The sequence below is a fragment of the Miscanthus floridulus genome, chromosome 1, assembly GCF_019320115.1.
Source record: "Miscanthus floridulus cultivar M001 chromosome 1, ASM1932011v1, whole genome shotgun sequence".
Classification (NCBI taxonomy): Eukaryota; Viridiplantae; Streptophyta; class Magnoliopsida; order Poales; family Poaceae; genus Miscanthus; species Miscanthus floridulus.
In genome coordinates, this window is record NC_089580.1 from 191,032,295 (window position 1) to 191,055,834 (window position 23,540).

Sequence of the window (23,540 nt, forward strand, 5' to 3'; positions counted from 1 at the left end):
CGCCCTGCCCCAAACCGCGAGGTCTTCCATACCGAATATTTGAGAAGATGAAGACTTCAAAAAGGATCTGTGAAATTGTGATTCACCGCGTGTGGTAAAAAGAAAATCTTCCTTCCTTGCTCGGTCCCCAAACGTCAAAAGAAATGTGAACCAGCAGGCCTTGGAATGTCTTTATCAGCACCGAGATTTTAATTACTGCCTGTGATCTAGAAGTACTAGTATCGCTAGATTACCATCCATCATCATCAGAGGAAAAATATCGAAATAATCTGCATCGTAATTGTCCGATGGCAAAGAGACAGATGGCACGGCGAATTTTGTAAGCCGTCTTTATGTCGTTTTCGGTTCCACGTCGGAGTCGAGAGAGACGAGGCCAAATTTGCAGCCACGAAGAATCTGACTCCCTCCCTGGCATAGTAAACGACGCTGATATTTTAAATCAGTGGCGTCTGGAGAATTCATTGTCAACCAAGAACCGCACACATTAATGGATTTTGTTTAATCGTCCAATTAATCGCTGAACCGAACGCCATAACTTATATTAGGAAACGGCTAATTCTAAAAAAAGATTAGGAAACGGCTACGACCACAAATGACAAACCAGTCCACGATTCAACGTCGCTGAGCACGCAGTCGCAATTTTCGACCAGTTCATCTCGTCTGATTCAAAATTTCACTACCAACTCAACCAATGAAGTTGAACAAGCGTTCATCAGAAGACGATAAGAACGAAAGGATTAAACAAATGAAGCAAAATTTCATCAGAAAATTAATCCTAGAGCTCTGGACTAAGGCTGAATCCTCATTGACGACGATATGTACAGGTCGAGTTTTTTTCCCGGCCGGACTGCTAAGGTTAAATTAAAGCTGACGACGGATCAGTGAGCTCGCTAACGCAACCAAGGGGCACCCACCGGCTGCGGCGGCGTCACATCACGGAGCAGGAGTTGGGGTTCTCGTCGCTGAAGAGCTGCGGCGGCGGCGCCATGTCAAAGCGGTACGGGTACGGCGGGTACGCCATCGGCGGCTGCTGGCTGCCGTCGGGCTGCTGCTGCTGCGGTTGGTGGTAGTAGGAGGGGTTGGCGTGGCCCATGCCGTCGCCATTGCCGTAGTACGGGTAGGAAGGGTAGTAGCTGGCGGGGGGCGGGGCCTGCTGGTACGCCACGTACCCGTACGGCGGCGCCACGTGGTACGTGCTCGCCCCCGCCGGCGCAGCCATGAACGCCGCGGCGGCCGCCGTGGACGGACCCGCCGACACGTCGATCCCCTTGCCCTTGTCTTTCTTATCGTCACCGCCCGCCCCGGCCCCGGCCGCGCCCTTGTTCTTGTCGCCGCCGCTGCCGCTGTCTTTCTTGTCGTCCTTGCCCTCGCCGCCGCCGCCGTCTTTCTTGGCAGGCGGCGCCACGGCCTCCACGTCGCGGTTGAGCTTCTCCTTGAGGTAGGTGAGCATGTTGGGGATGTCCATGGTGCCCGTGACCTTCACCTCGTCCTTGGCATTGCCCTCCAGCACCACATCCTTCACGCCTGCACCGACCAAAACCAAAAGCGTCAGTTCTGGAGCCGTGCAGTTCAGCGAAATTATAACAGAAAACAGGATGCGAATCCTGAGACGATGTGAGAGGGACACACAACAAACCAACATAATTTTTCTGCTCACCTTTGATCTTGTAGATGCGTCGCCTGATGCGGTCGGCGCAGCCGTCGCAGTGGAGGCGGATCTTGAGCAGCACCGTCTCCTGCGGAGAACCAAAAGCAGAGGCGTTTTTTAGTTGCTGCTGCTGCTGCTGCAGGTCAGAAGAGTTGTTGGGTTGCGTGGGCGGCATTGCCTGCCGCGTACCGACCTGCCTGGGTTTCTTCTCTTCCGCCTGTTGCTTCTTCTCCTTCTCCTTGGCGCTCGCGCCTTTGTCCTCCTTCTTCTCGCCGGTGCCGGCGTCCTGCTTGGGCTCCGCGGCGGCGGGCTTCTTGGGGGCACCGCCGGCGGAGACGACCTCCACGGGCTTGCTGGTCTTGGCCTCGAGCCGCGCCTTGAGCGCGCCCGCGTCGGCCGTCCCCGCCACGACGACCCTGTTCGCCGCGACGTCCGTCACGATCGACTCGACACCTGCGCGCGACAAGAACCGGCCAATGAGATGAAGAAGCAACGAAATTACAGAACCACGCGCGAACCGAAGGTCGCCGCGGCGAGAGCACGTACCAGGAACGCGCTTAATAGCCTTCTTGACCTTGTGCGCGCAGCCGGCGCAATGCAGGTCCATCTTCAGTACGACGGGCTGCGCGGCCTCGGGCGCCGCCGCGGCCGCCTCACCGCCGCCGTCTCCTCCTTTTCCCGCACCCATGGACCGAGACTGAGACTGGACTGGACTCCGCTCCGGATCGTTTGTCCCTTCTGCTGGTGGATGTGCTTCTTCTTCTCACCGTGATTGTGCACTTGTGCGTGGCTGTTGGTCTGACGAAGAGGAGAGGAACCAAAAGACGGCCGCGGGCGGCCATAAATAGGAGGCGGGGCGCAACGCGCGTGGGGAGGGGGAGAAGAAAGGAAAAGGAAGGGAGGGAGGTGGGGCCGCGGGGTCAGCCGGTGCTGATCCGTATCCGCGTCGGACAAAGTGACGCCCCGCCGTCTGCCCCCGGGCCCCGGCGTTGCAGTCTTTTGGAGAAGGCGTAAGTTTCGGCCAGGCTGCTGATGTCTGGTGGCGGCTGGTGGAGGTGCACTTGCCTGTGGAATGTGGATGCATGAGTGCCGGTTACGGTCAGCTGTGGCGTCAGCGCGCAGATTTTCTTGGTGTTCTGGAGCGCTGACTTGTGCTAATCGTATGCTGCTGTACTGTAGTACTGAGCTACAGTACTCTTCTGGTACCTGGTGGACTGCAGGCTGCTTGTACTACCACGGTGCCGGCGCCGCCGGCTTCAAACGGCATACTAATTTAGAGTATTAAATATATTAATTACAAAAAAATTGTATAAATTATGATTAATTTACGAGACGAATTTATTAAATCAAATTAGTGCATGATTTGATAATATGGTGCTACAATAAATATTTGTTAATGATGGATTAATTAGGTTTAATAATTTTTTTCTCGCGAATTAGCCACGACTTCTATAATTAGTTTTATAATTAGCTTATGTCTAGTTCAGTAATTAGCACCCGATATCTTTACCCTTGGATTCAAACACCCGATGCACTCGTGTTACCCAAATGTTCAGTGACACGCGTCCCACACGGTGGCACATGATACGGGGGATGACGGTGGAGTGTCTTACTCGCTTCCGGTACATTTCCATTTTCATAGGAGTATACTACCTCTGTCGATGCAAGCAGAGGCAAATCAAAATACGTGCCTATCTTTAAATAGTGGCAGTACTCCGTACTATCTTCGGCTATTCGGTAATCCATTTTTTGTATGTTTGACAGGAACTGCACATGTACTGCCACCACCTACTACGTGGTAGGAGTACGTACATCTTTTCATGTGCAAAAATCTTGTAGGTAGTGATATTTGCTTGGCACCGAAGGCACCTTGCATTTCGTCCCGCGAAAAAAAGAAACCGAATGTACGAGAGCTCAAGCACTCATTTACTGAGTTACATGCTGTGAATATTTTTATTTTACTCGAGGCACTTCCCTTTAGCCAAGCGATCGATTGCTATTCTCTTCTCCATTGTACTATTTTTGAACTAAATGTTTTCCTGATCTTAGTATTATCTTTCTATTCTATTTTTCTATATATACTCGGCAGACGGCAGTTCCATGTTCTGCGATGTGACCACTAGCTAATATACCTATAATAAAAATGGAAAGCAAAGCTGCAAAGGCATGGATGCACCCCCGTTTGGCTTGCTGAAACTTGGCTGAAAAACATTGTTCTGGTTAAAATGTTGTGAGGAAAAAATACTGTTTCGATTAAAAAAAGAAGTCGAACAAGTCGGATTTAAGGTAAGCCAAACTTTGACAATCTTATCGCCACTCGATAGGATTTTTTAGAAAAAGAAAAAGGGAATCTCATCAACGCGAAGCTAGGGATACAATACGAGTAGTAGTTTCTTACCGCGTCTTCTGCCCTTTCCGCCTTTTGCTACTAGCATTTGCTCCGTTCCTCGTGCGCGTGGACATGGCGATTCTGCCGATGGCGTGATACGGACGATGACGAAACTTGCCATGCCCAGCCCAGGAGGATGGTGACGTCTCGTCGCCGTCTCGCAGACGCAGAAGCTGGAGCGCGGAATCGAACGACGGCTTCCCAACCGGCTTCGCTTGAACTGGGTCGGAACCTGCCCGGCTCGATTCCTTTTGGGCCAAACAGATCTCAGCGTGGGCTACACGCTTCCAGATGGCGCGTCCACCAGTAATCCAGTTTGTACTATCGCGGCGTGCCAAGCGAGTGGTTGTTGGTCAAAGTGAAATTCCATCTTGTCTATATGTGGGCCATGCGTTTTATTACTGTAGACAGTAGGCTACTGGTATATTATGTGTTTATGTGGGCTGGGCCAATCTGCTGTTGGTGGGCGCGTTCGCGGCCTGCCACGGCGCGGGGGCGGCTGCGTTCCGCGACGCCATCGTCGTCTCGTTCCGATCCATGCGCAACCGCCAAAAACGCTGCGCCTCTAAAAGGTGAAGGAACGCGAAACAAACGGCGCAAGGCAAAAGAAAAATTCAGAAAAGAAAATTCGAGGTCGCGTGCCTGCCCGCTCTCGCGACGATTTCCATCTCTCCCTCCATTTTGCCCCTCCCTCTTCTCTTCCTTCCTTCCTCCCTCCGCTTGCTGTCTCCTTGCCTTAGGGTTTCTCCAGCTCTGCGATCCGCCTCGCTCCCTCCCTCCCCGATTCCGCGGCCCCGATTCGCGCGATCTCCGCGCGGCCATGGTCTCCGGCGCGGCGCACAACCCGGACGGGGGCGGCGGCGCCCAGGCCACCCAGCGCCCGCCGCCGCCGCCGCCCACGCAGGTGGGGGCCCAGACGCCCGTCGCCACGCCGCCGCCGGTCTCCGGCGGCGCCGCGCACTCCGCGTCTACTAGTGGGGGCAGCGCCGGCTCACCACCGTCCAGCCGCAGCGAGCAGCACGGCCCCGACGGTGCTGGCAAGGGTCCTGCCCTCGGGGCTGCGCCCGCGGCGGCGGCGGCGTCCACCCCGGCCAGCGATAGCACGTTCCTCCGCTTGAATAATCTCGACATCAACGGCGACGACGCGCCGTCGTCGCAGGCTCCTACGAGGTTGGTTTGTGGAAACTTGTGTCGGTCTGTGCAGCTGTATTTGGCCGTTATTCGAACCATGGGGTGCTTTGGTTGCTGCGCGGTTATGTTGGAGATAGGCATCGATACAGACTTACAGTGTGTCGACCATGAGAAAGGTTGTCCTGGAGATACAGCCATACAGGAAACATACTGTGGGAGGTTGCTCATTCTGTGTCATGACGAACTGTTAGCTGTTATTATTTGGACGAAGCATGCCTGGTGAAGTGTCTTCTGTGGTCATTTTCATGTCTGCAAGCATGATTTTACTCAAAAGCATGTACTAGCTCCCGTCTTGTAGGTTTGGCTTCCTGATCGTGTCAGCCTTGCTAGCAGTGGCGGAGCTCGCGTTAAAATATGAGGCGCGCGCCGGGGGGGGGGGGGGGGGGGGGGGGTGCCTAATTATCAACACATGCACACAAGCTTGGATCCTCGGAGTGGCAGGCAGGGCCAACGGTCGATTGTGGGCATGTGTTGTGTGCGCTGCTGTAATTTGGTCCTTCCCAATCGGAAGCACAATAGGCAAGAGCAACAGGCCAGCAGCTAGGTAGCATTGTTTAGGCCTTAGTTCAGGTACACCTGGAATCACTGAAAAATATTTAGGACCAGGGTTTTGGGGGGGGGGGGGGGGGGGGGGGGCATCGCCCAGGTTGGCTGAGCCGTAGCTCCGCCAGTGCTTGCTAGATAAGATGAACTTTTTAAATGGTGGATAGAATGCAATGTATTGTCTATTTGAAGTATGCACCCATGTTAAGCTGTTATATCAGCCATATGACTTGTATTGTTCTACAATCCTATACTGCATAAATTGAACCTAACAGTTAACAATGTACATTATATTTTTGCTAGCATTCATGTGGTTTGTCTTGTCTTACGATGTAGCTGTTTCTAGGCAGGCTACACAGACTCTTGTGCAGACACAGTTAATTATTATAGTAAATAGGTTGAAAATTCATAGCAGGAGTTTCTACTTCTTAAGACTCTCTTTTGTATCCTTTCTTTTAGTTACTTATCTAAGCTTTTGGGGGCATTGTAAAACTGCAGCAAGAAGAAAAGGAGAGGCACACGGGCAGTGGGTCCTGATAAAGGTAACCGAGGACTGCGCCAGTTTAGTATGAAAGGTGAGGCTATTTTTTCCCCTTCCATGTTATACTTCTATATGACAGTTATCTTTGGAAAGTTAAGATAGGAGCATAGTGCAAATGTAAACATTTGGGCAGTTAAAGTATGCCATCTATGTTTCCATCACATCAGTGCATCCATTTCTTGATACATTTGAAGGCTACGTGTATAGTGAATGGTACAGTAAAGCAGTGAATGCAAAATATCATAGGTGACTTAATGCGTGTTTCATTTGTTCCTTTGCAGTTTGTGAGAAAGTTGAAAGTAAAGGGAGAACAACATATAATGAGGTCAGTGCCTTTTCATTATATTATCCCATTTATTCAGTGTATTCTAGGTCAGATTGGCTTGCTTTTCTTCTGATAAAAAACCCTGCAAATTTGCATTGTTTCTTTTATTCCTTTGCATGTATTACGTCTATGCTCTACTTCGAAGATTTGATCCACTATTTGAAAGAGGAAGGAAGGTTGGATACACTGTAAAAGTAAAACCTAACGTCATTATCTGTACCAGGAAGATCTGACCATTTGATCATTAAACTGGCTTGTTCATATATGTTCATGCATACAAACTGTTAGACTTGTTTTCTGGTTTTACGTCAATTGTTCAATATAGGGTCCCCTTAACATTACGCAAAGACACACTAAAACTTGATGGCATTATATACAGAGGACAAAAGTAGCTGATGATCATTGACCAGACTGCTTCATATCCATGCTGGCCCCTATGGTCCTGTAACATTATTTTCACTTTGAAAATGAGGATTTTAGTGCATTACTACTGTACATCGTTTTATCTACATGTTTTTTTGGCTTCGTTTTGTGAATAAAAAATCCTATAGGTTACTGTGTATAGTGATACTAAATTTTGGAATTCATATTTATCCTCTTCCTTTGACAGGTGGCAGATGAACTTGTTGCTGAGTTTACAGATCCCAATAATAATTTTGAGGCACCAGATCCTGATAACCCTAACGCGGTAAGAAATGTGGCTTCTCCTTGGCATGATTTTATTTATTTAATCTGATATGTGCTTGGTCCTCACTGTATGTTAACATGCAGCAACAATATGATGAGAAAAATATACGACGAAGAGTTTATGACGCTTTAAATGTTCTGATGGCTATGGACATTATATCTAAAGATAAAAAGGATATCCAGTGGAAGGGCTTGCCGCGGACTAGTATAAGCGATATTGAAGAATTGAAGGTTCTTGTCACTCTTAACAATGCATTTTGACATTTGATTTGCTTATGCTATTTTTATCCACTGCTTTATCCTTTTTTACAGAAGGAGCTTGTGGGACTGAAAGGTAGGGTTGAGAAGAAAAGTGCTTACTTACAGGAGCTACAAGACCAAGTAAGGATATGACATCAGTTTCCTCTTCCCACCTCTGCTTCATACAGTTGTAACTTGTATATATTATATATATGTCACAACCCTTATAGCAAAAGAGCTGATGGTATTGTATACTTTGTTTCATTGTGGCTTTACCACAACTAAAGTCTCAGTGGAGAACAAATACATACTCTTGTGTGCCATCCTTTATTTTCATCTGTATACTGATTGCACAAATATTTTCTTTATTGTTTACACAGAAGCATAGTTGTCTCTTATGCTGCATATTTAGTGTAACTCATTGTCTTTATTAGCATATGTTCTCCACATCATCATATCAAGGTCCACCACTCTGGCTTCTGTGCTGGTTTAGATTTGTAGAACACATAAGTTAATTGTCATATACAATTGTCACATTCAGTAAGCTGTAGCAGGTTGGCTCCTGGACCAGCTAGTTTTTGCGAAACCAATTGCCCTTGTAATCTGCCAGAAAAAACGGTGAAATTCCATACTCTAATTTTACTGAAAACCTGGTGTGCCATCATCATTCCTAACCTTGATTGTCAGTTGTCACGGTATTGGTTCACAGAAAACAATTGCAATAATTATTTCTTTATATTTTATGCTTGCTATTTCTTACAACTAGTATTTCTTATTTTCTTATCGCCTACCCAATTTGTGATTTTCATATCTGTGGGCTGTTTTTTTGGCATATCAAGTATGTAGGTCTGCAAAACCTGATTCAACGAAATGAGCAATTATATGGTTCAGGAAACACACCTTCTGGTGGAGTGGCTTTGCCATTTATCCTAGTACAGGTGAATATGTTTTCAGTTCTATGTTCTGTTTCCTTTTGTATATAATGGACCGAATGGAAGTGAACTCTGCTTCTGCGCATGGTTTAGAGTTAAATGCCGGATATTTATTCTTTTGCTTGCAGACCCGACCTCATGCAACTGTGGAAGTTGAAATATCAGAAGATATGCAGTTGGTGCATTTTGACTTCAATAGGTGAGACTGGGAATGATACTCTTTTTTTGTCAAATGTGGCTATTACTTTGATTGATCTTTAGCTTGAAAGTTTGCTGGTGGGAACGTCACATGTTCATATCTCATTTGTATGCTTGCTGTCAAGGGTTTGCAAATTGTGCAATGGGAGAACCATCATGTTCATTATTGTTAATGTGAATTATTTGCTTTAACTGTTGGCTATGTCTTAGAATAATTTTTGTGACATGCAGAATAGGCTCTAATTTTAACCAGAAGATTTTGCTAAACTAATTTTTAGGTTTGGCAATGATGCAACTTGTATCAATACAAATACCATTTGGTTCTCAGCGTAGAGTTGTTGCTACTTGCGCTTTTGTGTCTGTTTTGTATGAGAATGGTGTGCGGTTGCAAGTGCGCAACACTAGCTTAAACTGGACAAAGCACCCACCAGGATTCTGAATTAGAAAAGATAAACTTTGAACATCGTTTCAGTGATATCTCTGTGAATGAAATATGCTGTCTAAATAGAATTTGTGCATATGCTTATTAGATTGACTCAAGTTTTTGCTGTATTCTTTTCTAATTTGTATTCTGAAACTGCAGCACCCCATTTGAGCTGCATGATGACTCATATGTCCTAAAAGAAATGCGGTTCTGTGGAAGAGAACAACATGACGGTGCTCAAGAGTCGACATCAAATGGAGGTGAGAGCTCAAGCATGTCAAATATTTATTGGCAACAAGTACAGCATCTGGAGCGGCCAAATAATGGCACGGTTAGGTTACCAAGCTCACCGCCTATTCCAGGGATATTGAAAGGGCGTGTGAAGCATGAGCACTAACGCTTGGGTGTTGGTTCACTGGCCTTGTCGTCTGAGCAGTTTGTTTTATTACATTTCTTCGTTGTGTAAAGGGCCTGTAAATTATTAGGCAAGGGGGAGAGTAGCTTGGTCTGATTTAGCTCTGCACCATATTTGGTAGAACGACGGGTGCCCTGAGTAAGTGTAACCATCCTTGAATCGGCTCCTTTAGTATGATTGAGAAAAGGTTTGACATGTGATTGTAGAGCATTGTAAATTAGTTGATGTCTATCTGGGTGAAATTTGAGCAGGTTGCGTGCTTCGTTCTGGGAACAAGCATCTTTTTTTTCTTGTTCCTTTTCCTTAATTCTCATATGATTATCAGAAGTTCAAATTTTATAAGGTGTACAGCTTGTGACAAGGCAAACTGTTAAGTTGAAATGCTCTCGTCTGGCACCTGGCTATAGACAGGCCTGGTTTCGAATGTTCCGTTGTAATGTCTTGTGAAATTCACGCGTTCGAAATAGGCCCTGGACGGTTGGATCCTTATTTAACGAACACAGGTTCTGGAATTCAATTTGCTCAGTCTTTAAATTTAGAATATATTGGAGCATCTCCAATAGTAAAAAAATAAAAATAATTCCAAAAATCTGGTTTTGCAACCTTTTCAATAACCATTTGGAAAGAAAAAAAAACTCTCACCAACAATTCTCGGACGAGCCTCCTAGCAGCGGTTGGCGGCGACGATCGAGTTAATAGAGTGTCGGGAAGAAAAAAAAATCAGTGCCCATAGAGAGTAGTGGTTGTCTGTGTATGTCTGCGCATGGATGTTTCCTTTTTTTTTTTTTCTAAACATGGATGGATTGGGATTTGGGAGCTGGGAGCCTGGGATAGAGAGCCTTTTTTTTGTTCATGCTGCCAAAAAACACCGGAGAACGTTCATGTAATTGTGTAATTGCTGCTAACGATTTGTTAGCTGTTGAGTAATGAGATTACACCTAGTTTCAAAAAAAAATCAAGATTAATAATAACTTTACTAAAGGAAAAAGTCTAAGTTACTCCCCTCGAGTTTGACATATGTCCAGATTACCCCTCAAGTTTGGCATATGTCCAGATTACCCCTAAACTTACATTTGGTTTAATTTACTTCCTCCAACTATTTCAGTTGGTCTAGTTTACGCCTTAACATGGTTTGTTATTTTTGTTTTTCCACGTATTAGTTGAGTCTTAATATAAACTTTTGTGATATGATAGAGAACATCATAAGTTATGTTAGAAAAATATATCTTAACTTTTTGCCACTATTTTGATAGGTTAGGAAATTTAATAATAAATTAACACTGGAGGTACAATATCGTATAAAACATAATGATGAAAAATTCATAGTGCATTTTTCTAATACAAAATACAATGTCCTCTATCACCTCACAAAATTTGAAACTAAAATATAATTTATACATAGAGAAACAAAAAAGAAAAATCTCTTTAAGGTGTTAGTTGGACCAATTTAAATAGTTGGAGGGAGTAAATTGAACTAAGTGTTAGTTTGGGGGTTATTTAGACATAGACCAAACTTGGAGAGAGTAACGTGGACTTTTTCCTTTACTAAACTTGTTGAGGTGGCACTGAAGCACACGACGCCTCCACGGCGCGACCTTTTGCGCTACTTCCGCGGCCTGCTACAGCCCGTAGAAGGGTGGACTCGGTTGCCGTGGCCCATATATTCATTTTTTATTTCTTTTTAAAATGTAATATAACTTCTTTTTGTATAATGCGTTTTTAGTTCTGTTTGCGCCACTGTTTTTCTTACCACATGAGATCTACGAGTCTAAATCTATGATACATATATTTACAAGTATTTTATAAAGTGATCGGTATTAAATATACTTCCTCCGTTACAAATTATAAGTCGCTTTAACTATTTTGGTTCATCCATTTTGTTATATATGTAGACATATTATTATATCTAGATGCATAGCAAAATATACTAAAAAGGTTCAAACGACTTATAATTTGGAACAGATGAAGTACATAGCAACTTCTAATGGTTGTGTAACTACACATAAGACAACAAGTCGTTACGTTACTTGGTAAACAGTTTGTATATAACTTGGAGCAATTAAGGTGATCGGTATTGTAGTATGCATACTAATTAGGTTTTACTGTTTGCTCAGGTTGCTACTTTTCGGAATAGTCAAACACGGGCGTCATATATACTCATACATACCAATTAAAGTTGAATCATCCATTCTGACTAGGGTCAAAACATCCATGCCGATTAGGTTCGTAGCATCCATGTCTTGCAACATATATGTACTGGGCCGTGGTAGGCATATTGGTTAGAGTTACGGGTTTGACCTACTGTATGCTAATGTTTCTACTTTTTAGAATGTTTCAAAATAGATCATGTGTACTCATGTATGATGATTAGGATTAAAACATCAATACTAATTAGGAGTCGCAACAGGGGCTATGCATGACTATATGTGTCCCCTAGATTGCGTCTTGTTGTTAGAGATCGCTATAGGAGTTGTGACTAAAGTTCGCCTTTCACCCCCACCACACCTTTTTTGTTAGTGGTTGTAGCAGGGGTTCTAGCTATTGTCCGCCGTCCCCCACTCCCCACAATTTGTAGTTAATATATTGTGATTTAGAGTCGCTGCAATGGTGTGACTATGGTTGGTTCCTTCTCCTAGTTTCCAGCTTGTTCTCTGATCAGTGGTCACTACATGAGTTATGAATATAGTTTGTCCTTCCCTAACACCTAGTTCTTCATAGATTGTTCTAATTTAGGGTCGATGCAATGGTTGTGACTATGGTTTGTCCCACACCTAGTTCATAGCGATGTGTCGCGCGTTAACGCCGCCGCCCCCACTATTCCCTTTGCTATGAATAAAAACCCAGCGACATTCATGTGCATCCTCCTGTTGCTACATCAGCTGGGACGCGAACATCGATCGCTGTGAGAGTGTGCGGCCACGCCTTCGTCGTAGAGAAGGGGCTCGAGACATGGCGCCCCGCGAGACCACGATGGAAATCCTGCCTTTCTATTATTACACCGCTAGAGAGACAGCCGCTCGTCGCGTTCCAGCCGTGTCCACCGCTCCGCCTCTCTCGGAGGCCCCCAGGCTGACCGGCGGTATAAGCGTGGCCCGGCCGAGTCCTAGCCCCCTCCCATACTATTGCATGATGGACGCCAGTCTCCGCCTCGTCTTCCTCCTCCTCCTCGCGGCCGCGGCATCCGCGCCGCTGGCCTCCGCGCAGCTCTCGGCAGATTTCTACAAGGCGTCGTGCCCGGATGCCGAGAAGATCATCTTCGGCGTCGTCGAGAAGCGGTTCAAGGCGGACCCCGGCACCGCCGGCGGCCTCCTCCGCCTGGTCTTCCACGACTGCTTCGCAAACGTACGTGACAACGAACTTACTAGCAGTCGTCGTTGGTGGCAATGGCATGCATGCTTGCAGCGCGTGACTGGTTGCTGTGCGTGTCTCCGTCCAGGGCTGCGACGCGTCCATCTTGATCGACCCGATGTCGAACCAGGCCTCCGAGAAGGAGGCGGGCCCCAACATCTCCGTCAAGGGCTACGACGTGATCGAGGAGATCAAGACGGAGCTGGAGAAGAAGTGCCCAGGCGTGGTGTCGTGCGCGGACATCATCTCCGTGAGCGCCCGCGACTCGGTGAAGCTGACGGGCGGGCCAGAGTACGCGGTGCCCCTGGGGCGGCGCGACTCGCTCGTGTCCAACCGCGAGGACGCCGACAACCTGCCGGGCCCGGACATCGCGGTGCCAAAGCTCGTCGACGAGTTCGCCAAGCAGGGCTTCAACATCGAGGAGATGACCGCGATGCTGGGCGGCGGCCACAGCATCGGCATCTGCAGGTGCTTCTTCATCGAGGCCGACGCCGCGCCCATCGACCCGGAGTACAGGAAGAAGATCAGCGACGCCTGCGACGGCAAGGACTCGGGCTCCGTCCCCATGGACTCCACCTCGCCCAACGTCTTCGACGGCAGCTACTTCGGCCTGGTGCTGGAGAAGAAGATGCCGCTCACCATCGACCGCCTGATGGGGATGGACAAGAAGACGGAGCCCATAGTGAAGGCCATGTCGGACAAGACCACCGACTTCGTCCCCCTCTTCGCCAAGGCCATGGAGAAGCTCAGCGTCATGAAGGTTCTCACGGGGAAGGACGGCGAGATCAGGAAGGTGTGCTCCGAGTTCAACAACCCTCAGAACAGCACCGGCAGCACGTCGGTGATACGGACCAGCTCCGTCAACGCCGACCAGATGGCCGGGCTGTCGCAGCCAGGGTCGTCGCCCAGGAAGGTAGGCCCTCCCGACGAGGTGGAAACACCCGCCATAGTAGCGAATGAGGCGGCCGCCAAGGTTCCCGGTGGTGTGGTCGTCAGCGTCGGAGGAGACCAGCAGCAGGCGCCCAACACGGTGGTGCCACCAAATGTGCAGCAGCCGCCCAACACGGTGGTGCCGCCAAACCTGCCGCAGCCGGGCGCCGAACCGTTAGGCCAGGAGAAGGTGGCGGATAGGCCCGGCCTGAAGCTCCGCGGCAGCGGCGAGCCTGTGAACCCGGTCCCGGTGGTGCCCGGCGGCGAGGATGCTGCCAGGCAGCAGGCGCTGGCGGCTCTGGAGGAGAAGAAGAAGAGGAACATGGCCAAACTCCGCGGGGCTGCCAAGGCCCAGCAGTAGATGGATCATCGGAGTAGGCGTTCAGGGTGCCTGCCACTGCCAGTGCCGCCGTGCAGGGTGCATGCGGTGGTCAGGGGACAGGCACGCGCTGTTAGATAATGAGGCATTTTCATGATCAATTTAATATAGAAATATAACATCAACAGGTTCGTGATGACATATATGTGTACGTGCATATCTCTAAAGAACGTTATAGCATGCAGACATGACATACAGATGGATACAGTAAGAACGCAAAGTACGGTAATCACATAGATAAGATTGTACCCAGTGGAGGGTCCCATGCCAAGGGCAACAGATGCTCCATTCACGCTAGTCGACATAGTGCGTTGCTCGAAGTCGTGGACCACAGTCGATGCAGGACGGTGTTCGCAGTGCAGTCCCACGAACGGATCATCAGGAAGAAGACGGGTTCCCGCGAGCGATCACCAGGAAGAAGACGGGTTCCGCGAGGAAGAAGATGCCGAACGAGCAGTCGCGGAATCGCTCCCCAAAAACCTAATCGCCGCACACCCCGTGCAAGGTTCGCAGACGGACGAGGGTTCCGTAGGCACCTGCTCTCCCGCTTCTCCGTGCACGCAGAGGTACGGGACGGGGAAGCCAAAAGGCTGCTGAGATGTGGTCTCTCTCGGAAGCGAAGCCAGAACGGTGAACTGACGGAGGACTGCGGATTTATGGCTGCGACGGGAAGGGAGAAAGGCAGCGGAGAATCCCAGGAGACGGAAAGCGGAAGAGACGGTAACTAGCGCAATCAGTTCGCCTCCACCATAAAGGAGAGAAACTCCCGTGATTATGTGGATTAAGTGGCAAAACCTGGCCACGCCCGCCCGCCTCCCAGCTGCCTCGCCTCCACCATAAAGGAGAGAAACTCCCGTGATTATGTGGATTAAGTGGCAAAACCTAAACACGCCTGTCCGCCGCCTCCACCATAAAGGAGAAAAACTCCCGTGATTATGTGGATTAAGTGGCAAAACATGGCCACGCCTGTCCGCCTCGCCACGGCCTCGGCCCACGCGTGTGGCACTCCTTTGTCCTTTTCTCAGCTTCTCAATTAAGATGGATAATTTTCAACCATATAAGCTGAGTAAACGTTCAGTTAAAATCCCATACGGTATTAAACCATATAACGCTTAATGTTACGTACCATAGAGTTTTATTTAATTTATTAAATATTATACGGGTCAAGCCCATAATATATCAACACGCGCCGCGTTCCCGTCATCTTCTCACCCAGATTTAATTTTGAGCGGGGACAGATGCAGTATGTTGGTTTATTTGGCTAAGTAGAAATTGATATTGTATTATTGTATATAGAAAAATTAATTTATTTGTACATGCAGATGATCTTCAGAGCTCCAAAGTGGATTTTCTTTTTGATCCTACTAGTTACAAAAGGAGATGCTCAGCCAAGAAGTAGGCATAGCTGGATGTTGGAAGCGACGATTATTACAGGGTGTGTTTGGTTTGGAAAAATGAGTAGATCCATTTTTTTTCCTCACTACTCACCTTTTTTGTTTGGTTTGTAGAATGAAACAAATTGATCCATCACCACCTCATATGCATGAGGAATAATATGTTGATTTCACAAAAAATTATGGAATGAACTCATGATGCACAACCACATAAAAAATGGGGTGATTCCCCAAACCAAAACACACACATAGAGATCTTCCCGCTAACCATAGGTTGGTGTCTCCGAATAAACTATGTGCTTAGTTTTGCCCTCATGAAAAATGGGGTGATTCCCCAAACCAAAACACATACATAGAGATCTTCCCGCTAACCATAGGTTGATGTCTCCTAGTAAACTATGTGCTTAGTTTTGCCTCATGAGCTTGTGTTTGGTGTACGAAAATTTTGCCTCCGTTCTAAATTATAAGTCGTTATGTTTTTTTAGGTACATAGCGTATATATGTAAAAAAATATGCCTAATTGAGTAATCAAAATACAACATATAAAAAAGGGAGAGAGAGAGGCCCTTAGGCCAAGTTTTCTCACTCAACTGGGCCAAATCTTGTTCTACCTATACAATGCAAAATGAAAAGCAAAACATAACAAAATAAAACAACAAGCTCGATAAAACAGGTCTTTGGACCTTTTGGAATGAAATAGAAGTCCAGAACAAACAAACATTTATAGAGAAGTGAGGATGGGATGGAATGATGGGTGACTGGCTAACAGCCACATATAGTACGCTCATGGCTAACAGTCAGCCACAGTCCCACAGATAGTGCGCTGGTGGCTACACAAACTACCACGCAATATTTCTTGATACAACTGTGTCTGTATGGACCAAGAACGTCGACTTATATAGATGTACGATGTACACGCAGCAGAGTCATCTTACATATTTATACTGTTTTCAATTAGTGTATGTAAATCAGGCCCAATATTTGATACAATTCACACAACACCGCCATGTATGGCTACTGGGCTTGAGGCCAACTGGAGCATATATATCTCACATATATGATGATATACACGCGCAATGTCTGATGTGTCAAACTGAATGTTTTGCTTGATATGCTCCTCTCAGTAACATGTAAACCTTTACGCTCAATCGACAAATTTCAAATCTAGTACTCCCTCCATTTCAAATTGTAAGTCGTTCTAGCTTCTCTAGATACTTCGTTTTACTATGTATTTAGACATAGTGTATCTAGATGCATACAAAAAACCATGTAACTAAGAAGCCAGAATAACTTACAATTTGAAATGGAGGGACTAGACAGGAGGCAAGCAGTCTTATGAAACAGAAGCTGGTTTGCTATAGCTTGGACGATCTGACTTTAGCAATGAGTTCTCTTCTCAAAATCTTTCCTGAAGCAGATTTTGGTACGCTATCCACAAAGGTAACCCTCCTCAATTTTTTGTAGTATGCAACCTATAAGAGAGTTCATGAACAAAATCGGTAATGTATTAACACGGTTGTATCAGTTGATGAAAAATACCGAGTAATGTTAATTTACTCAGGAATTACGAACGTTCCATACTAGAGTGACAGGTACTATGAGAGTTAGACTTGCCGACAGAAACAATTAAGCCAAGGTTCCTACACAGGCTCACCTGCTTTTCAATAAATTTCTGGACATCAACTTCAGTCAAAGAACTCACAGGGGACCTTACGACGTAGGCAATAGGAACTTCCCCAGCTTCAGCTTCGGGGAACCTTGGGAACAAGTATATCTTCCCATAAGATACAGAAGAAAAAAAAGATTTCGAAAATGCACGCACAAAAGTAGCTATCAACCCCAATGATTAGGTGGCTAAACTTACGGGATAACAACAGCATCCAGAATTTCTGGATGAGACAGAAGTAGCCCTTCAAGCTCAGCGGGTGCAATCTGCCAGAAGAAAAATATGAGATTCCACTAAAGGAAAATACATGATATAAGATTGAAAAGAGAAAATAACATATGTGAATAAGGCTGATCCATTTTATGATAGTTAGATTGAATAGTAGAGAAAGAATACACTGATTGAGGCCATTAGGAAAACTCCCATGCTTCCAAATAGATATTCACAAGACACTGTAGTTTCTAGTTATATCTGACAAAATGATTTAAAAAATTTAACTGTATGAAGTGATCTAGATGAAAACTAATCAATGTACTGAATAATAATTTGTATGAATGCAAATGCTTAGTAGAACTGCAAACATTAGCTGCAGAAAGGACCCAAATGAGGCTGGACAAAATCTTCTTTCGATAAGCGCTGTTCAAATTACTAATTTTCACCCCCACGTGATTATAAGTAAAGTTTGCAGAAACTAAACATTTCTTTGTGAAAAAATGAGAATCTTTACCTGAAAACCTTTGTACTTAATCAGTTCTTTAAGTCTATCGACTACAAAAAGCTGACCTCCTTCATCGAAGTATCCAATATCACCAGTATGCAACCACCCTTGCTTGATTGTAAATTCAGTAGCTTGCACATTGTTGAAATACCCTAAAAATAATATACTCCAATGAGTAGCGAAATGTTTTGGCCACAGTATCTCTCTAGGACAGAACACAATGGAAAATTTTGGGAGCTATTGTGGGAAAATAAAAATGTAGATAAACAGCCCATTGACAAGGAGCTTTCTAGGCAGATTATCTGAAACATTGGGAGTTTTTTTAATGGAAAACAGTTGCTGCTTAATACTACTCCTAAATCGTACATTGTAAACAGCTAATTGCAAACTAAAAACATCACCAACAAATCGCTAGAGTCTAATTATAATATTTGTGGACCAAGATTGGTAATGTTTAATAGTTGACGAACACAGGGAGAAAGAATAAAAACACAAAACAGACAAAGTTTAAACTTTTACCTTGCATTATGTTCAGTCCTCGAACACAAATTTCTCCTAGTTGATTTGGTGGCAGACATTTCAATGTTTCTACATCAACAATTTTTGCTTCAACTCCTGAGACAAGTGCTCCAGCTGACCCAAATTCACGAACTTGTCCTTTTTCTGCGTGCTCTAAAGATATGATCCCACAAGTTTCAGTCATTCCGTAACCCTGCAAGAGGAGCACCATATTCCATGAAACAAAGGGTGTGTTTCGATCTACTATGGATTACAAGAATCAGCTAAAAAGACAATGAGATGCAAATACCCCTCATTCTAGTGTGGACAAACAACTATCGAACCACCCAGACTTCAATAATCCATTACATCCTCCAAACCTACTACTTGGATTGTTATATTCCTCAGTAGATCCAAACAGGCACTTAGGCATGGAAAATATGCTCAGTTTACAGCTGTCATGACTCGGGAGTGAATGGAACGCCAAAAAGAGTGCACGTTTTGAACAGATTCAGCAGCATATAGTGAGTACATGTCTAATCTGAAGAGAAACGGGATGCATCCACAAATCCACAATGATGGATATTCCCATAAGGAGATGAACCTCATTAAGCTATTTACTACTATGGTGGTCACTTAGCTCCTCAGGTGTATGAATACTGCAGCCATGTTATGGAATGAACTCAGCTGTCAAAGGTTAGTTGTGATTTCAAGATAAACACCCATTTATTTACAATTTGTTTACCACAACACACAGCAGGGGTTTCCTCTGCTGCATTTCCCTAAAAAGAAAACCACCCATGCCTGCAGACCAGGCATCTTATGTTTACAGGTGGACACGTTATTCAGTTCCTTGATGCTACTTTGTTATTATCATGTGGATCACACGTCGACATCTGATCAGCAGCATCTCATATATAATAGAAACAATTGCATATTTTTCAAACAAAACCACCAGTGGCAAATAAGTAAATCACCCTATTTAATATCTCAAAATGACATGTAGGATAAAACAAATAAAGACAGACCACATCACATTAACAGATCTAGTCACATGCTAAGCAACACAACATGCAGTTGAATTAGGAATATCAATATCGTGCTCCATAATTTTGCAGTTTGGAGCAGCACATAGTATGGGAATATGACAACCAATGGCCTAAAACTAAGAAAAGGATGCACACAGTTTGGAGCAGCACATAGTTAGTGGGTATAACCACTAACTAAGTTTGGAGCAGCACATAGTTTGGAGCAGCACATAGTTAGTGGGTATAACCAGAACTGCCCATCTTGTGCCTTACTTTAAGTTATATGCCGAGTGAATGTCCAAGTATACAGCATTAAAAGTTCACTTTCCTATATAGTTAAAAAAAAAAGAACGAAAGAGAAAGAGAGATACTTTCTCAGTTTCTCTGTTCCAAAAAGCAAAATCAAGTCTATAGCCGCTCATTTGGTATTTCCATCATCACTATTATGTCCTTGGTAGAGCAGTATCAAAAAGTATTCGAATTTTGTCGTCTAATCCAACAATTATAGACAAGGACAACAGAATCGAGGTTAGCCTCCTCAAAGACACTGATGGAAAAGGATGAAAAATTAGGTCCATTCAATCCCAGAAAGACCCGAAACAAGTACTCAAATTAATCAGCATACCATAATCACATTGAAGAGCTGCAAAATCGTGCATGGTCAATTACCTGGGCAATCACGGCTTCTGGAAAGTTCTTGGCCACGCCCTCCATCACGTCCTTGCCAAGCGGCGCCGCGCCAGAGCAGATGAACCTGAGCGAGCTGAGGTCGTATTTCCCGACACTCCCGAGCTTGGCGAGCGCTATCATGACCGGCGGCACGCAGAAGAGGTGAGTGACACGGTGCCGCTGCACGGCGGCCATGACAGAGTCCATGTCAAACCGCGACATCACGACGACGGAGTTGCCACGCTGCATCTGCGCGAACGTGATGACGGACAAGCCGAAGATGTGGAACATGGGCAGGAAGCAGAGGAAGACGTTGGGCCCCTCTCCGAGCGCGTCCTGGTCCGCTGTAATCATGGCCGCCGCCGAGATGAAGTTGCGGTGCGTCAGGATTACGCCCTTGCTCGCCCCCGTCGTGCCGGACGAGTATAGCAGCGCGGCCGTATCTCTCTGCTTCGTCGGCGGGCGGCGGTACTCCGTCTCCCGCGCCCCAGAAATGAGGTCTGAGTAGAGCGTGACGCTGGCGCCCCGAGGCTTGGAGGTGGTGGCACTGGCCGCGCCGCCGTCGACGTCGAGCAGGATGGTGGGGAGGCCGAGCTCCACGATTTTGGGAAGGAGTTCGGAGACTGTGATTGCAAGCTTGGCGCGCGAGTCGGTGACCTGCTTGGCGACCTCCCTGGGGGTATAGAGGGGGTTGGCCGTGGTAGCGACGGCGCCGAGGGCGGTGACGGCGAAGAAGCAGACGGGGTAGAGGAAGCAGTTGGGGGCGAAGAAGAGGATGACGTCGCCGCGTCGGACGCCCGCGCGCGAGGAGAGCGCGACGGCCGTGGTGAGGACGGCGGAGCGAAAAGCGGCGAAGGTGAGGGATTGGCCGGTGGCGGAGTCGACCAGCGCGAGAGCGGAGGGGCACGCGTCGGCGCGGCGGAAGAGGAGGTCGTTGAGGGAGAGGCCCGGGTCGGACTCGATGCGCACGGCCGGGCGCGGGGAGCGGTACACTCCGTCCGCCCCGTAGCCTGCGGCCGGCGCCGCCGTGCGGGCCATTGTCCCTTGCTCGGTCGATTTGTTCTGTTGCGCCCGAGAGAGTGGCGTTGGCGTGCGTGGAGTGGTGGTGCCTTGGAGGCGCCTCCGCGTTGTCCCGCCTCTCCTCTCCCAACGTATAAAATGTTACTATTTAGGTTCTGACGATTCGTGTCTGGTTCGTTACCTCCGTAAAGGTATATATATACAAGTACTATCTTTAAAGCAAGTCGAGCTTATATACCCATACTTCACTCTGTAGCTCAAGGTTTAGTACAACCACTTACAGGGGAAAGCAATTATAAACATAAAACTATTTTTTAACTTTTATAAACATAAAACTAGACAGACCAAATAACGATTGTTGTTTTGGCCTGTATCTAGGCTTGTACGATACAGTTTGCCCATGTTTGATTACCTGTATAGGCTCATATGCAGGTTTATACAGTGGTAAAACAAACCTAATATTGCATTAGCGCCCGTTCGGCTGGCTGGCTGGCGTACTCACAAGACCGACGTTTACGTGAACAGTGTTTTCAGTATTTTTCTCAAACAACAATCAGCCAGAATAGTATTTTGGCTTATTTTTCAGTCCTGCCGAACAGGCTAGCTAGTATGTCAGATTTAATTATATTAAACAATACATGTTTCCACATACTACTACTCTGTTTTAAATTATAAAGTTATTTTATCTTTATAGTAATTTTTATACAATATATATAAATATATAGTATATCTAGATATATACTAAGAACTACGTGACTTGCAATTTAAAATGGAGAGGATACATAACGTGAACTAACTCTCTATGCACAACTCAAATCTCATAAGAGATCTTTTTATAGATAAGAGAAAAGAAATCCTTGGCCACAACTCCGATTGCAATGTGGAGGACAAAATCAAACATGAGTAGGACGTGCGTGTGTGTATTATTGGTAAGGAAGAAAAGAGCAAATATGCAGGGATAAAATGACGACGGATATCTCTCATCCGTCTATTAAGAAAGTGTCAAAATCATACTTGGATAATCCACCTATGAGGACATTTAGCTTCTACGCTGTATCCAAATCTAAATACTCCCTTTGTACTAAAAAATAAAGTCGTTTTGGACAAGACTTAGATCAAATATTAGAAATATAAATCATGAATAACTTTTAAGTTGTTGAGTTTGGAAATGTGAAAGCCATATAAATAGATTTGTCTTAAAAAAATACTTTCATAAAAATATACATATATCACTTTTTGATAAATATTTTTTATAAAAACAACTTTATTTTTTAGTATAAAGGGAGTACTTAAATCGAATTTCTGATATATACATGACATATGCTCCCTCTGTCTGACTTCTCTAGAAAACAAAGTAGACGATTTAACTCGTATTTTACAGGCATCGGTAAGAAATTGCTATGCAGTACCGCATCCTGAGAAACTGGGCAGCAGAAGACAAAGGGTTCAGACTCCGGTTCATCAGCCCGTTCGGCATCTGGTAGAAAAAAACGGACAAAACGGCTGATTTTTTACTCTTTTGATTTGAGGTCGTTTTGTTTTCGCTCGCGTGAACAAACATCCACCAGATGGATGGCGTACGTATCGTAGCGTACAACATGAGACTGAGACTTTTCAATTCACAATTCCTTGGCAGTAACGTTGCCTTTTTCTTTTTTGGCCACACGGATCCGAATCCGATCGCGCTCGCGTGCCGTGCCGTGCATACACTACCATTAACATCTCTTTCCATGGTTTGCCAATTTGCCACTGGGCATTTATGACATCGAGCACGGTGGACATTTCACATTTGGACAAGCAACCGGCCCGGTCATGAATCCACATTTCTCATCAAGAAGAAAGAACCTCAGCCTGCTGGTCGCGTGCCTGCGTCGGCCACGCACCACGCCCCACAAGCCGGCCGGCCTCAGCGAGCTGCGGGCTGCGGCGCACGCGCGGCCACGCGCGCTGGCAAGGCGACGGCGACGGCGACGCGCCTCCACACGTTGGCGTCATATAGGAGTATCCGGAGCACCTGCAGCTGCAGTGTCGTCGTCGAGGTCAGAAAAGAAAAAAAATGAGCTCCTACCTCCGCGGACGTTGCGGCACCTGCTGTCCATTGCCGCCGGTGCCCTGTGTTTGGGACTAAGCGGCCACTGCACCGCACACATATCGGCGCACGAACTGGCCGACTAGGCCACCATGTAGGTATGGCACGTATATCTTGCTCCTCCTTTCCCTTCATTCTCGCGCACTGGCCCTGCCATGTTATGCCGCCGATGACTCACCAACTGCAACTCCAGTGTACAACTCAGGAACCCAAACCAGCCGGTTAGCCTTAGAGCTTCGCCTAATTATTAGATGGAGGGAAAATTTAT

General features: G+C 46.2%; 4 protein-coding genes across 5 annotated transcripts; 2 read left to right on the plus strand and 2 right to left on the minus strand.

The window, feature by feature from the left end:
• Positions 1-610: 610 nt before the first annotated feature.
• Positions 611-2,496, minus strand: LOC136506849 (heavy metal-associated isoprenylated plant protein 3-like). Its single transcript, XM_066501760.1, has 4 exons — positions 2,195-2,496; positions 1,842-2,101; positions 1,658-1,736; positions 611-1,524 (listed from the first exon to the last, which is right to left on the minus strand). Exons 1-4 carry the CDS (start codon positions 2,334-2,336, stop codon positions 929-931), a joined length of 1,077 nt encoding a protein of 358 aa, XP_066357857.1. The 5' UTR covers positions 2,337-2,496; the 3' UTR covers positions 611-928.
• Positions 2,497-4,634: 2,138 nt separating this feature from the next.
• Positions 4,635-9,775, plus strand: LOC136506854 (transcription factor-like protein DPB). Its single transcript, XM_066501764.1, has 9 exons — positions 4,635-5,207; positions 6,270-6,346; positions 6,594-6,637; positions 7,248-7,325; positions 7,409-7,555; positions 7,637-7,705; positions 8,404-8,502; positions 8,625-8,695; positions 9,278-9,775. Exons 1-9 carry the CDS (start codon positions 4,858-4,860, stop codon positions 9,513-9,515), a joined length of 1,173 nt encoding a protein of 390 aa, XP_066357861.1. The 5' UTR covers positions 4,635-4,857; the 3' UTR covers positions 9,516-9,775.
• A 2,651-nt stretch (positions 9,776-12,426) lies between these two features.
• Positions 12,427-14,329, plus strand: LOC136552146 (peroxidase 44-like). The gene is made up of 2 exons (XM_066543686.1): positions 12,427-12,875; positions 12,970-14,329. The coding sequence occupies exons 1-2, from the start codon at positions 12,483-12,485 to the stop codon at positions 14,170-14,172; spliced, it is 1,596 nt and encodes a 531-aa protein (XP_066399783.1). The 5' UTR covers positions 12,427-12,482; the 3' UTR covers positions 14,173-14,329.
• A 2,133-nt stretch (positions 14,330-16,462) lies between these two features.
• On the minus strand, positions 16,463-21,316 carry LOC136552127 (4-coumarate--CoA ligase-like 1). Of its 2 annotated transcripts, XM_066543672.1 has the most exons (6): positions 20,164-21,316; positions 18,488-18,680; positions 17,978-18,120; positions 17,449-17,516; positions 17,239-17,341; positions 16,463-17,056 (listed from the first exon to the last, which is right to left on the minus strand). In XM_066543672.1, exons 1-6 carry the CDS (start codon positions 21,199-21,201, stop codon positions 16,940-16,942), a joined length of 1,662 nt encoding a protein of 553 aa, XP_066399769.1. In that variant the 5' UTR covers positions 21,202-21,316; the 3' UTR covers positions 16,463-16,939. The 2 variants fall into 2 exon arrangements, with proteins under 2 accessions (XP_066399769.1, XP_066399776.1); XM_066543679.1 differs by lacking the exon at positions 17,239-17,341.
• Positions 21,317-23,540: the final 2,224 nt, after the last annotated feature.

Coding starts and splice junctions, on each gene's coding strand:
- LOC136506849 (XM_066501760.1), bottom strand. CDS start 2,336: ATGGGTGCGGGAAAAGGAGGAGACGGCGGCGGTGAGGCGGCCGCGGCG. Junction 2,102..2,194: donor GGCTATTAAGCGCGTTCCTG/GTACGTGCTCTC, acceptor TGTCGCGCGCAG/GTGTCGAGTCGATCGTGACG. Junction 1,525..1,657: donor ACGCATCTACAAGATCAAAG/GTGAGCAGAAAA, acceptor TGGTCGGTGCAG/GCGTGAAGGATGTGGTGCTG.
- LOC136506854 (XM_066501764.1), top strand. CDS start 4,858: ATGGTCTCCGGCGCGGCGCACAACCCGGACGGGGGCGGCGGCGCCCAG. Junction 7,556..7,636: donor GCGATATTGAAGAATTGAAG/GTTCTTGTCACT, acceptor CCTTTTTTACAG/AAGGAGCTTGTGGGACTGAA. Junction 7,706..8,403: donor TACAGGAGCTACAAGACCAA/GTAAGGATATGA, acceptor TGGCATATCAAG/TATGTAGGTCTGCAAAACCT.
- LOC136552146 (XM_066543686.1), top strand. CDS start 12,483: ATGGCGCCCCGCGAGACCACGATGGAAATCCTGCCTTTCTATTATTAC. Junction 12,876..12,969: donor TCCACGACTGCTTCGCAAAC/GTACGTGACAAC, acceptor GTCTCCGTCCAG/GGCTGCGACGCGTCCATCTT.
- LOC136552127 (XM_066543672.1), bottom strand. CDS start 21,201: ATGGCCCGCACGGCGGCGCCGGCCGCAGGCTACGGGGCGGACGGAGTG. Junction 17,517..17,977: donor TTAAGTACAAAGGTTTTCAG/GTAAAGATTCTC, acceptor TTCTTCTGGCAG/ATTGCACCCGCTGAGCTTGA. Junction 17,342..17,448: donor CTGGATGCTGTTGTTATCCC/GTAAGTTTAGCC, acceptor CTTGTTCCCAAG/GTTCCCCGAAGCTGAAGCTG.